The sequence below is a fragment of the Nothobranchius furzeri genome, chromosome 12, assembly GCF_043380555.1.
Source record: "Nothobranchius furzeri strain GRZ-AD chromosome 12, NfurGRZ-RIMD1, whole genome shotgun sequence".
Taxonomy (NCBI): Eukaryota; Metazoa; Chordata; class Actinopteri; order Cyprinodontiformes; family Nothobranchiidae; genus Nothobranchius; species Nothobranchius furzeri.
Window position 1 is genome coordinate 51,704,866 of NC_091752.1, and position 10,290 is coordinate 51,715,155.

Here is a 10,290-nt window from a genome sequence, read left to right on the forward strand (position 1 = left end):
CTGATGTGGAGGCAACTTGTTTCATCCATAATGTAGGTGATGTCATGCTGACCTGGCTGATGGATGATAGAGAACCACTTAAAGACAAAGTCGTGCAAAAGACAAATGCGACTTCTACAATCAGCACTCTGACAGTAGCATCAAGTGTCTGGAGAACCCTGGATATTCTGAAATGTAAAGCTAAGCATCCCTGCATCTCTGATGAGAAGACCGTAAAAGTGTCAGGTAAAAGAGTAGGGCTCTAGAAAAATGTTTAAAGGATTCATTTATTGAACAAAAATATATTTATACATCTGTTTGTGGCAATGTCCGTTTCACTTTCTGCTGTTACCATCCAGGTCCTACAGTTAAAACTCCACAGATGAAGATCAGGAGATCCCTCTCAGACCTGCTGAAGCCAGACGATTTCGTCCTTCAGTGTGACATCACACAGCTCTCTTCACAGGACCTTTATGTCACATTTCAGGCTGAAGGAAATGATATTTCTGAGAAGATGTTCGTTGATCTTCCTGAAGGCCCAGACCAACATTCAGTCACTAGAAGTTTCTCTGTGCCTAAAGAATCCAGGAGCAGCTCAACATTCACCTGCTCAGTGACTCAAGGCTTCTCCAGCACATATTTTAGGTCTAATGAAATCAGCATTGTTTACGGTGAGAAATGACTTCAAGTCTGTTTGGGCTGAATGTTGGCTTCACTGATCAAAAATGTTGTCTTCTTTTATCCAATATTTAGTGTCCCCTTCAGTAGAACTTGTTGTGGTCCCTGGTGAAGAATCAGGACGGCAGAGGCTCTTGTGTTCTGGATGGGGCTTCAACCCACAGATTAAGTGGCTCAGTGGGTCACAGCAACTCTCTCCATTACGCAGTGAAACCAGCATGGATACAAATGGACGAGTAGCTGTAACAAGTCAACTGACAGTTCCTCAGAAAGAGTGGAAGACAGGAAAGGTCTTCACTTGTGAAGTGTCAGACGGGTCTCTGAATAAAATCAACAAGCACATCAGTGTCTGCTCAGGTAAAGCTCCGGCAAAACAAACATTGTTCACTCATAAGTCAGACAAAATTAAAAACTAAATCTCAGTTTCCATTTCATTCTGGGAAATCTCAATAAATGAGAACGGGCTCCAGTCTCCAGGACAAGGAAACGCATACGCACCTGTTAGCTTAGCACGCCAACCTAGCTTGATTGCCTACTCCCCCTGTATTAAATAATGTCAACCTTTGAACTTAAAGCTAACTGTAGAAGAGGAGGGAGGAGAACTGAAAAAAAAGTCTTTTGCATATTGGAGCTGATTAGCATTCGATGTTGTGCCACTTCAGCAAAATGTAGCAAAACATTTAGATGTTCCCCGCTCAAACGCTGCAAATTTGCTTAAAAGAGTGATTAGAACCAGATAAAGGCTAAGGAGATTATTCAGTTGTTAGAATCAGGTGTGTCTGAGCAGAAACATATTAAAAACATTATAGGTCCTTCTCAAAAAATGAGCATATTGTGATAAAGTTCATTATTGTCTGTAATGTACTGATAAACATTAGACTTTCATGTATATTAGATTCATTACACACAACTGAAGTAGTTTAAGCCTTTTATTGTTTCTAATATTGATGATTTTGGCATACAGCTCATGAAAACCCAACATTCCTATCTAAAAAAACTAGCATATTTCATCTGACCAATAAAAGAAAAGTGTTTTAAATGACTGCTTCAGTGCGGCGTGGCATGGAGGCAATCAGCCTGTGGCACTGCTGAGGTGTTATGGAAGCCCAGGATGCTTCAATAGCGGCCTTAAGCTCATCCAGAGTGTTGGGTCTTGTGTCTCTCAACTTTGTCTTCACATTATCCCACAGATTCTCTATGGGGTTCAGGTCAGGAGAGTTGGCAGGCCAGTTGAGCACAGTAATACCATGGTCAGTGAACCATTTACCAGTGGTTTTGGCACTGTGAGCAGGTGTCAGGTCGTGCTGAAAAATGAAATCTTCATCTCCATAAAGCTTTTCAGCAGATGGAAGCATGAAGTGCTCCAAAATCTCCTGATAGCTAGCTGCACTGACCCTGCCCTTGATAAACCACAGTGGACCAACACCAGCAGCTGACATGGCACCACAGACGATCACTGACTGTGGGTACTTGACACTGGACTTCAGGCATTTTGGCATTTCCCTGTGCCCAGTCTTCCTCTAGACTCTGGTACCTTGATTTCTGAATGACATGCAAAATTTGCTTTCATCTGAAAAAAGTACTTTGGACCACTGAGCAACAGTTCAGTGCTGCTTCTCTGCAGCCCAGGTCAGGCGTTTCTGCCGCTGTTTCTGGTTCAAAAGCGGTTTGTCCTGGGGAATACGGCAACTGTAGCCCATTTCCTGCACACACCTGTACACGGTGGCTCTGGATATTTCTACTTCAGACTCAGTCCACTGCTTCCGCAGGTCCCCCAAGGTCTGGAATCGGTCCTTCTCCACAATCTTCCTCAGGGTCCGGTCACCTCTTCTCGTTGTGCAGCGTTTTCTGCCACACTTTTTCCTTCCCACAGACTTCCCACTGAGGTGCCTTGATACAGCAATCTGGCAACAGCCTATTCGTTCTGATATTCATTTCTGTGTCTTACCCTCTTGCTTGAGGGTGTCAATGATGACCTTCTGGACAGCAGTCAGGTCGGCAGTCTTACCTATGATTGCGGTTTTGAGTAATGAACCAGGCTGGGAGTTTTCAAAAGCCTCAGGAATCTTTTGCAGGTATTTAGAGTTAATTAGTTGATTCAGATGATTAGGTTAAAAGCTCGTTTAGAAAACCTTTTCATGACATGCACATTTTTTGAGATAGGAATGTTGGGTTTTCATGAGCTGTATGCCAAAATCATCAATATTAGAAACAATAAAAGGCTTGAACTACTTCAGTTTTGTGTAATGAATCTAATATGTATGAAAGTCTAATGTTTATCAGTACATTACAGACGATAACGAACTTTATCACAATATGCAAACTTTTTGAAGGACCTGTACATGTCCATTAGCCCTGCAAGGCTATTTATGTTTATGTATTTAGCAGACGCGTTTGTCCAAAGCGACTTACAAGTGATAATCGGCATATTGCCCTTGAGTCTAACAACAACAATAACAACAACTTGACATCAATCATGGAGAGAAGGGAACAACGGAGTGGACAGTAGAGAGGGGGGACGGGTGCAGGGAGGGTGCTAGTTTAGAAGATGCTCTCTGAAGAGCAGGGTCTTCAGGAGTTTCTTGAAAGTCGAAAAGGAAGCCCCTGTTCTGGTAGTGCTTGGAAGATCATTCCACATTTGTGGAACGATGCATGAGAAGAGTCTGGATTGTCCTGAGCGTGGTGTAGGCACTGCTAGCCGACGATCCTGTGATGACCGGAGCGGCCGGGCCGAGACGTAAGCCTTTGCAAGAGGATTCAGGTAGATGGGAGCCGTACCATCTCGGACTTTGTATGCTAGTATTAGCAATTTGAATTTGATGCGTGCAGCTAGCGGTAGCCAGTGGAGCTCAATGAACAGAGGGGTGAAGTGTGCTCTTTTTGGCTGATTGAAGACCAGACGCACCGCTGCATTCTGGACCATTTGAAGAGGTCTCACAGTACAGCTTGGAAGACCAGTTAGAAGGGCATTGCAGTAATCGAGGCAGGAGATGACAGTAGATTGCACCAGGAGCTGGGTGGCATGTTGTGTTAGGTATGGTCTGATCTTTCGTATGTTATACAGCGCAAAGCGGCATGAACGAGCAATACTATTTGTGTGTGAGTGTGCAGCATGCGGCTTGACTTTGAGCTCCTTCCTGAAGGGGAGAGGGTGCAGGGGCATGACCTATTGACCCTTTGCATCCATGTCTTCTATGTCATCTGATCATGTGGGTCCGCCATGGTGGACATCAACATTAAATTACAGGAGTGTTGAACAGATGGCAAATGTAGTGACTGAGGTTGTATTAATTTACCGGTTTAGCCTGGTTTCTTCTAGTTCAAGCCCAGTTCACTTGTGAGAAGACTTAGCACCCCTAGGTGGGGCTCATAGAGTGGTAATTCCAAAAGTGTCAGCTAGCTTACAAACGTTAGCTTATTTCTCCCTGCTGCTGTGCTCACTGATTTGATGAAGTTGCCCGCTTAGCCAGAATTCACCCTGATGTTTTGTAACATTATGTGATAAACAGCGTTTCATTTTACACTGAGCTGATTTAAACAACACATTGAAAAGTCCAGATCCCTGCCAGATAGTGTGGCTGGCTGGGTCACCAGGACCGGCTGTTACTTTCACATAGTGGAGAAGACATCTCTTAATGGTGAAGCTCATCATGCTAAAGAAATAAATTTGTTACAACCCGTTCTTAAAAGGGTGAAGACGGGTGCAACAGATGGGTGCAAAAGTAAAGTAGCAGCACGTTTTATTTACAGGGAGGGTGGCAGTTGTTGAGAACACACTTAGGCTGTTTATCATTTAAACAAAGATACGCTAAACAAATGAATCCGAACTACAGCTGAAAATAACTCCAAAGGGAGAGAAAATCAGCAAACATGCGACCATGGGAAGTTAACTAATATTAACCAGAGGTGGCTCTAAGGCTATAATAACAAACTAACTAGGCACAATTGCTATTTTTACACAAAACCACAAAGCATTTCAGCTATTTCAACAAATCTAAGAAGCATTACCATTAACTAAAAAACTCTGACATGCATCTATTTCAACAACTCCACCAAGTCTTTCTGCCATTTGCACAACCTAAGAGGAGCTACGTCTATTTAAACAAAAACATTTTTTATTTTATTTTATTTTATTTGCTGCAACAGAGCACCCTGGCCATCAGCACAGATCTGAGCCCCCTTTGCTACTGGCAGCCTCCGCCTTTCAAAGCTTCAGGTGTTGTCAGAAGATTGAAAGCTGCTGCGTCGGCTTCCTAAAAAAGGGTAGAAGCCCAAACTCGGCATACCGCTGTCCGTGGTGCTGAATCATTGGACCGCTTAAGCAGAGTTGATCTGTGGTACTGTCCATGGTGCTGAACTCCTGCTTCCAGAATGGACAGGCAGTGGTCGTAACAAACTTAATTTTAATACACGTAGTCCATTATTGGATCAATATTAGTATCTATCAATTCACTATAGTGGATATTAACGCACATCACCCATAGTGAAATATAGGATAATCAATCCTACATAAGTAATACAAACACATGACATTTATCATTTCACATCCATCACAGTCAGTCCCTTTCTTGCTCAGGAAACACATGAATGTTAATTTGAAATATGTTTGTTGCAAATCTGAAAATAATTAAATTGACAGCTGCTGTCCATTGCTGTTTTCAGTCTCCATCCAACTTGAGTTTCCACCCTTGTCTGTTCCAGCTGAACATGCAACAACTAATACCCTTTTACTGTGAAACCAAAGAAAAAGAAGCAAAATAAGGCTACAAACCAGCTTGCTTGCAAAAAGACGTTAACAGTTCCTTTGATGTCGATCATGGCAAATTAGTATTTCATTGAGTAGTGTGACGTCACTTGCAAAGGGTCAATAGCCATTCAAATTTCTAAACCGTGTCCTCTCCTTGATGATGACTGCCATTTTAAGAGCATTTTGCTTTGTCTACATTATTGTAACCATAAAGTCATTTAAGATAATTTTTTTATTTACAGATTAGTATTACTCCTTCATGCAGGTGTATTTAAATATTATAAAGATCTACATGTTATGTGATTTGGTGTGTTTCACTTTCAGCTTGTTCAAGCCTCCCTCCTTCGATTCAAGTGGAGATTCCCAGTTTTAGGACTGTGATGAAATCAGTGTCGGATGTTAAAGCTACGTGTTTGGTCCGCACCGCTTTTGATGCTATAGTCACCTGGCAGTTGGATGAGAACATCTTACCAAGGGACAGAGTGAATCAGGAAGCAAACACAACTCACACAGTCAGTCAAGTGATGGTTTCCTTGAGCCAGTGGAGGACCCTGAAGTCTGTAACATGCAGAGCAGAACACCAGTGCTTTCCACTCACCCAGGAAAGAGTACATCTTAGAAGTAAAACAATAAAACACAATAAAAATCACTTTTTTTTCACTGTAAAAGAGACGTTGAACTAATCAATAAAATATTTTCTTGTTACCATCCAGGTCCTACAGTTAAAACTCCACAGGTGGAGCTCAGGAGATCCCTCTCAGACCTGCTGAAGGGAGGCGATTTCGTCCTTCAGTGTGACATCACACAGCTCTCTTCACAGGACCTTTATGTCACGTTTCAGGCTGAAGGAAATGATATTTCTGAGAAGATGTTCGTTGACCTTCCTGAAGGCCCAGACCCACATTCAGTCACTAGAAGTTTCTCTGTGCCTAAAGAATCCAGGAACAGCTCAACATTCACCTGCTCAGTGACTCAAGGCTCCTCCAGCACATATTTTAGGTCTAATGAAATCAGCAATGTTCACGGTGAGAAATGACTTCAAGTCTGTTTGGGCTGAATGTTGGCTTCACTGATCAAAAAATGTGTCTTCTTTCTTTCACACATAATTTAGTGTCCCCCTCAGTAGAACTTGTTGTGGTCCCTGGTGAAGACGCAGGACAGCAGAGGCTCTTGTGCTTTGGATGGGGCTTCAACCCAAAGATGAAATGGTCCTCTGAGTCAAAGCCACTCTCTACTGACATGATCAGCATGGATACAAATGGACAAGTCACTGTAACAAGTCAACTGAATGTTCTTCAGGAAGAGTGGAAAACAGGAAAGGTCTTCACTTGTGAAGTGTCAGACGGGTCTCTGAACAAAAACGTTTACAAGAACATCAGTATCTGCTCAGGTAACCATGGCAACCTGAAAACAGTCATAGCCTCAGATGTTTGGTTAAAATACACGTGTGGAAGAAAAGTTCACTTGTAGACACGTTTCTCTTCTTTAACCTTGTGCTCATTTCCCAGTGACTTCAGCATCCTCTCAGAGAGTTGCCGTCTATCTTCAGGAACCACCATTAGAGCAGCTTCAGAAGAAGGGACAGCTGACTCTGACATGTCTACTTGTCGGCACTGATCTCAGTGGTTTCTCCATCACCTGGAGAGTAGCTGGTTCCAAATCTCCACAACGTAAAATGTGTATGAAGGGACCTGAGGGTCACAAAAATGGGACGGAGACTTGTTACAGCTTCCTTAACGTGTCATCAAAGGATTGGGACTCGTATAAGACAGTCTCGTGTGCGGTTAAACATCTCTGTTCCAGTAAGGTACATGAAGACTCCATCAGTAAAAGTACAGGTAATATTAAAAGTTCATTGTCCTCCATCACTGTTTTTGACTCAGATTTAAAGAAGGGTTTGTTTGTTTGTTTGTTTGTTTAAAGTGGTACATCCACCAGTCGTGAGGATCATCCAACCAACTGCTGCTGAGCTGACCCTGTCTGACAGCATCGTGCTAACTTGTTTAGTTTCTGGGTTTTTCCCAGCAAACATCATTGTGCACTGGGAAGAAAATGGTCAAGAGCTTCCGTCTGTTCGCTACATTAACAGTCCTCCATGGGGAGAACAAGGAAGAGACTTTTATTCAATGAGAAGCAAACTAAATGTCACCAGAAGCCAGGACGAAAAGTCCACTTATGCCTGTATTGTCAGACATGAGTCATCTCAAACTCCAGTGAAAACCAGCATAAATGATGTGTTTGGTGAGCTAACAACAGATATTTTATTTTTGGTTGCACATCTTTCTTCTAACTTCATGACTTTCATCTGCAGCCTCAGTGACCTACGCCAAACCTACAGCCGTCCTGCTCCAGGGCTCTAATGAACTCGTGTGTCTGGTCTCTGGCTTCAGCCCGGCTTCCATTAACATCACCTGGTTTCGCAGTGAAACCACTAAACTGGAGAACTGCAACACAAGTGAGCCCCTCTTAGGTCCAGATGGGAAATTCAGCATCCAAAGCAACCTTCGTCTATCCCAGACCCTCTTCCTACCCGGGGTGGTTCTAACTTGCAGGGTGACTCATGAGAACATCACCTTGTCCCTCAACATATCCAAACCTGGTAGGTGTGACCATTTGTTCCTCAAAAAGGACTTTAATCCCTTAACTCATTCACTGTCAATGATGACTAAAGTCGTCATTTGCATTTTTTTACCGTGTGGGCGTCGGACGAGCCCCCGCACCGTGAGAACAAACATCTCCGCTCTAAAGCCGATCTTCATCCACATACCTCACACGTGACGTGATCAGGAAGCAGAACATCCATGTGTTAGGAGATTGTTTTGGGCCGCTGCTGTAAAAACAAGTGAGACGCGAACCGGAAAAGTGTCTGCCGATCACAATTCAACAACAGATGACAAAAGAACGGATAACGCTCGAAACGCGCAGATTCTTCTTGATGTAAGAGGTGAGTCTCCGCTTTGTTTTGGTTGTTTAGGCGTTGACATCATCCTAGCGCGCAACGTTCTGTCACTCTTAAAAAACAGTAAAAACGGTGAGAAACGCTGGCAGTGAATGAGTTAAAGTCCAAAGATGTCGTTGTCCATCTCTCACAGCAGCAAACTCATCTCAAGAGATCCTTTAAAACCTGTTTCTGCATCCTTTACAGACACGCTGGAGCACTGTAATCTATTTGATGACATCAGAGACGCTGATGTGAGCCAAGACACACTAAAGCAGACCTGGACTGTGGCTTTGACTTTTCTCATCTGTTTCTTCATCGCCACCATTTTCTCTGTCATCATCACCATCATTAAGGTAAGATTCAGCTTTAGTCTGCTCATCTTGTGGCATTGCAATCCATATAAACACTCCTAAATACTGATATTTATTTATTTATGTGTTTATTTTATTTCTTTTTTCATCTTAAAAGAAGCAGACGAGATGTTGACAGATGTCTCCTTCTTCTCTTTTCAGAATAAATAACGACAGCCACCAGAGAAATTTAACTTCTCTGGACAAAGACATTTTTAGATTTTTAAAGCATCTGAACTGGTTCACCTTCAAGTGTTTTTCAGTTTTTTATTCATTTTTTGGTGAAATTGTTTTGTTGCATTTCATTTAAGATTTAGTGTGATGTGTTAAAAAAATAATAAAGGCAATACATGAAGTTCAAGAATTTTGACAAAAATGTTGCTGTCATTCTTTTTTATGAGGTTAAAATAAAACATTTTGTAATAATTAAGAACACATTTAGTAAAATTTACTCAAATAATTTAGTATTACTTGTAATACACATATTCTCCACAAGATGGAAACAAATCGTCACAAGCAGTTTCTGCAACCTTCAAGATCCTTTAAGATGAAAAGATCCTATTTGATGACCGAATGACAATATTGAGTTAATTTTATATCTGTGAATCATATTAAAGATCTCACTCTGAATAAAATAAGCAAATACAAACAACTTATCACAATTTTAAAAATCCTGGCCTGGTTTGTTGGATGTTTAATTGAGAAATAATAAATTGTATTAATGACAATTTAGTTTCTCTTAAAGGCAAATCTTTTGTCTTTTTCTAAAAGTCATCAAAATAAGTTGCTATAATTTTTGTTTTACACCTTGTTACAGTGTCTTTTCAAACACGCCATGAAATGCTAAACTGCACGATCATCCATTCAATTCAAAGCTTTACTGTTGTTTGAAAAGTAAGGAAACATTTTCTCTGTACAACAAGACTCTCACTTAGCTGCCCACAATGGAAGCTAAACGTAGAAATTTAAATATAAACTTCATAATAAGATTGTCTGTATTTGGTTCTACAACTCCCCAAGGCGCTTTACAACATCCACCCATTAAGCTGCTGGTGATAAGCTACACTGTGGCCACAGCTGCCCTGAGGTGAGGCTGCCAAGCGCTGACACCACCGGTCACTGCAACCAGCAGGTAAGGCAGGTGAGGTTTCTTGCCCACGGACTCAAAACTGTGACAGGACTCGAACCTGCAACTCTTTGTTTACAGGGAGAGCACTAAACTCCTCTGCCACCATCAAGCCCATTATAAAACTAAATGAACAAAGATAAACAGTAAGGGGATGTAAACTATAAGGGCATTTTGGCTGCGTACGTATTTGTGCAAATGATGCGTTACATTAGCTGGTGTGTGCAACAGTCAGTAAAACAAGTATTTTACAGATGATGTGTAGATAATCCCAGCATCAGAAAAACGCATGGTAACAAAATAGTAATCAGTTTCAAAGCATCTAGCCTAAAACCTGTAGAAAAGACAGATTAATTTTGTGGATGTCAGGAAAAGGTCACTCTGTCTGGAAGTCTAATTAATAAAGTAACAAACAGGTTAACAAGTCATTAGAGTCAACATGTCTGTTAGAGTTGTCCAGTGATTTCAA

At 41.7% G+C, this 10,290-nt stretch overlaps 1 protein-coding gene across 5 annotated transcripts in view; it reads left to right on the forward strand.

Annotated features, from left to right (window-relative positions):
- The window catches only part of LOC107374380 (uncharacterized), a 20,297-nt gene extending 11,243 nt beyond the window's left edge, over positions 1–9,054 (forward strand). For all 5 annotated transcript variants that reach the window (XM_070542678.1, XM_070542675.1, XM_070542677.1 and 2 more), the window contains 11 exons: positions 1–225; positions 339–650; positions 733–1,014; positions 5,729–6,025; positions 6,118–6,429; positions 6,516–6,794; positions 6,913–7,242; positions 7,328–7,645; positions 7,716–8,003; positions 8,550–8,698; positions 8,858–9,054. The exon at positions 1–225 is cut by the window's left edge and continues 66 nt beyond it. In XM_070542678.1, the coding sequence (XP_070398779.1) occupies positions 1–225; positions 339–650; positions 733–1,014; positions 5,729–6,025; positions 6,118–6,429; positions 6,516–6,794; positions 6,913–7,242; positions 7,328–7,645; positions 7,716–8,003; positions 8,550–8,698; positions 8,858–8,866 (2,801 nt within the window). In that variant the 3' untranslated portion in view covers positions 8,867–9,054. The remainder of the gene's footprint in view (positions 226–338; positions 651–732; positions 1,015–5,728; positions 6,026–6,117; positions 6,430–6,515; positions 6,795–6,912; positions 7,243–7,327; positions 7,646–7,715; positions 8,004–8,549; positions 8,699–8,857) is intronic.
- Positions 9,055–10,290: the final 1,236 nt, after the last annotated feature.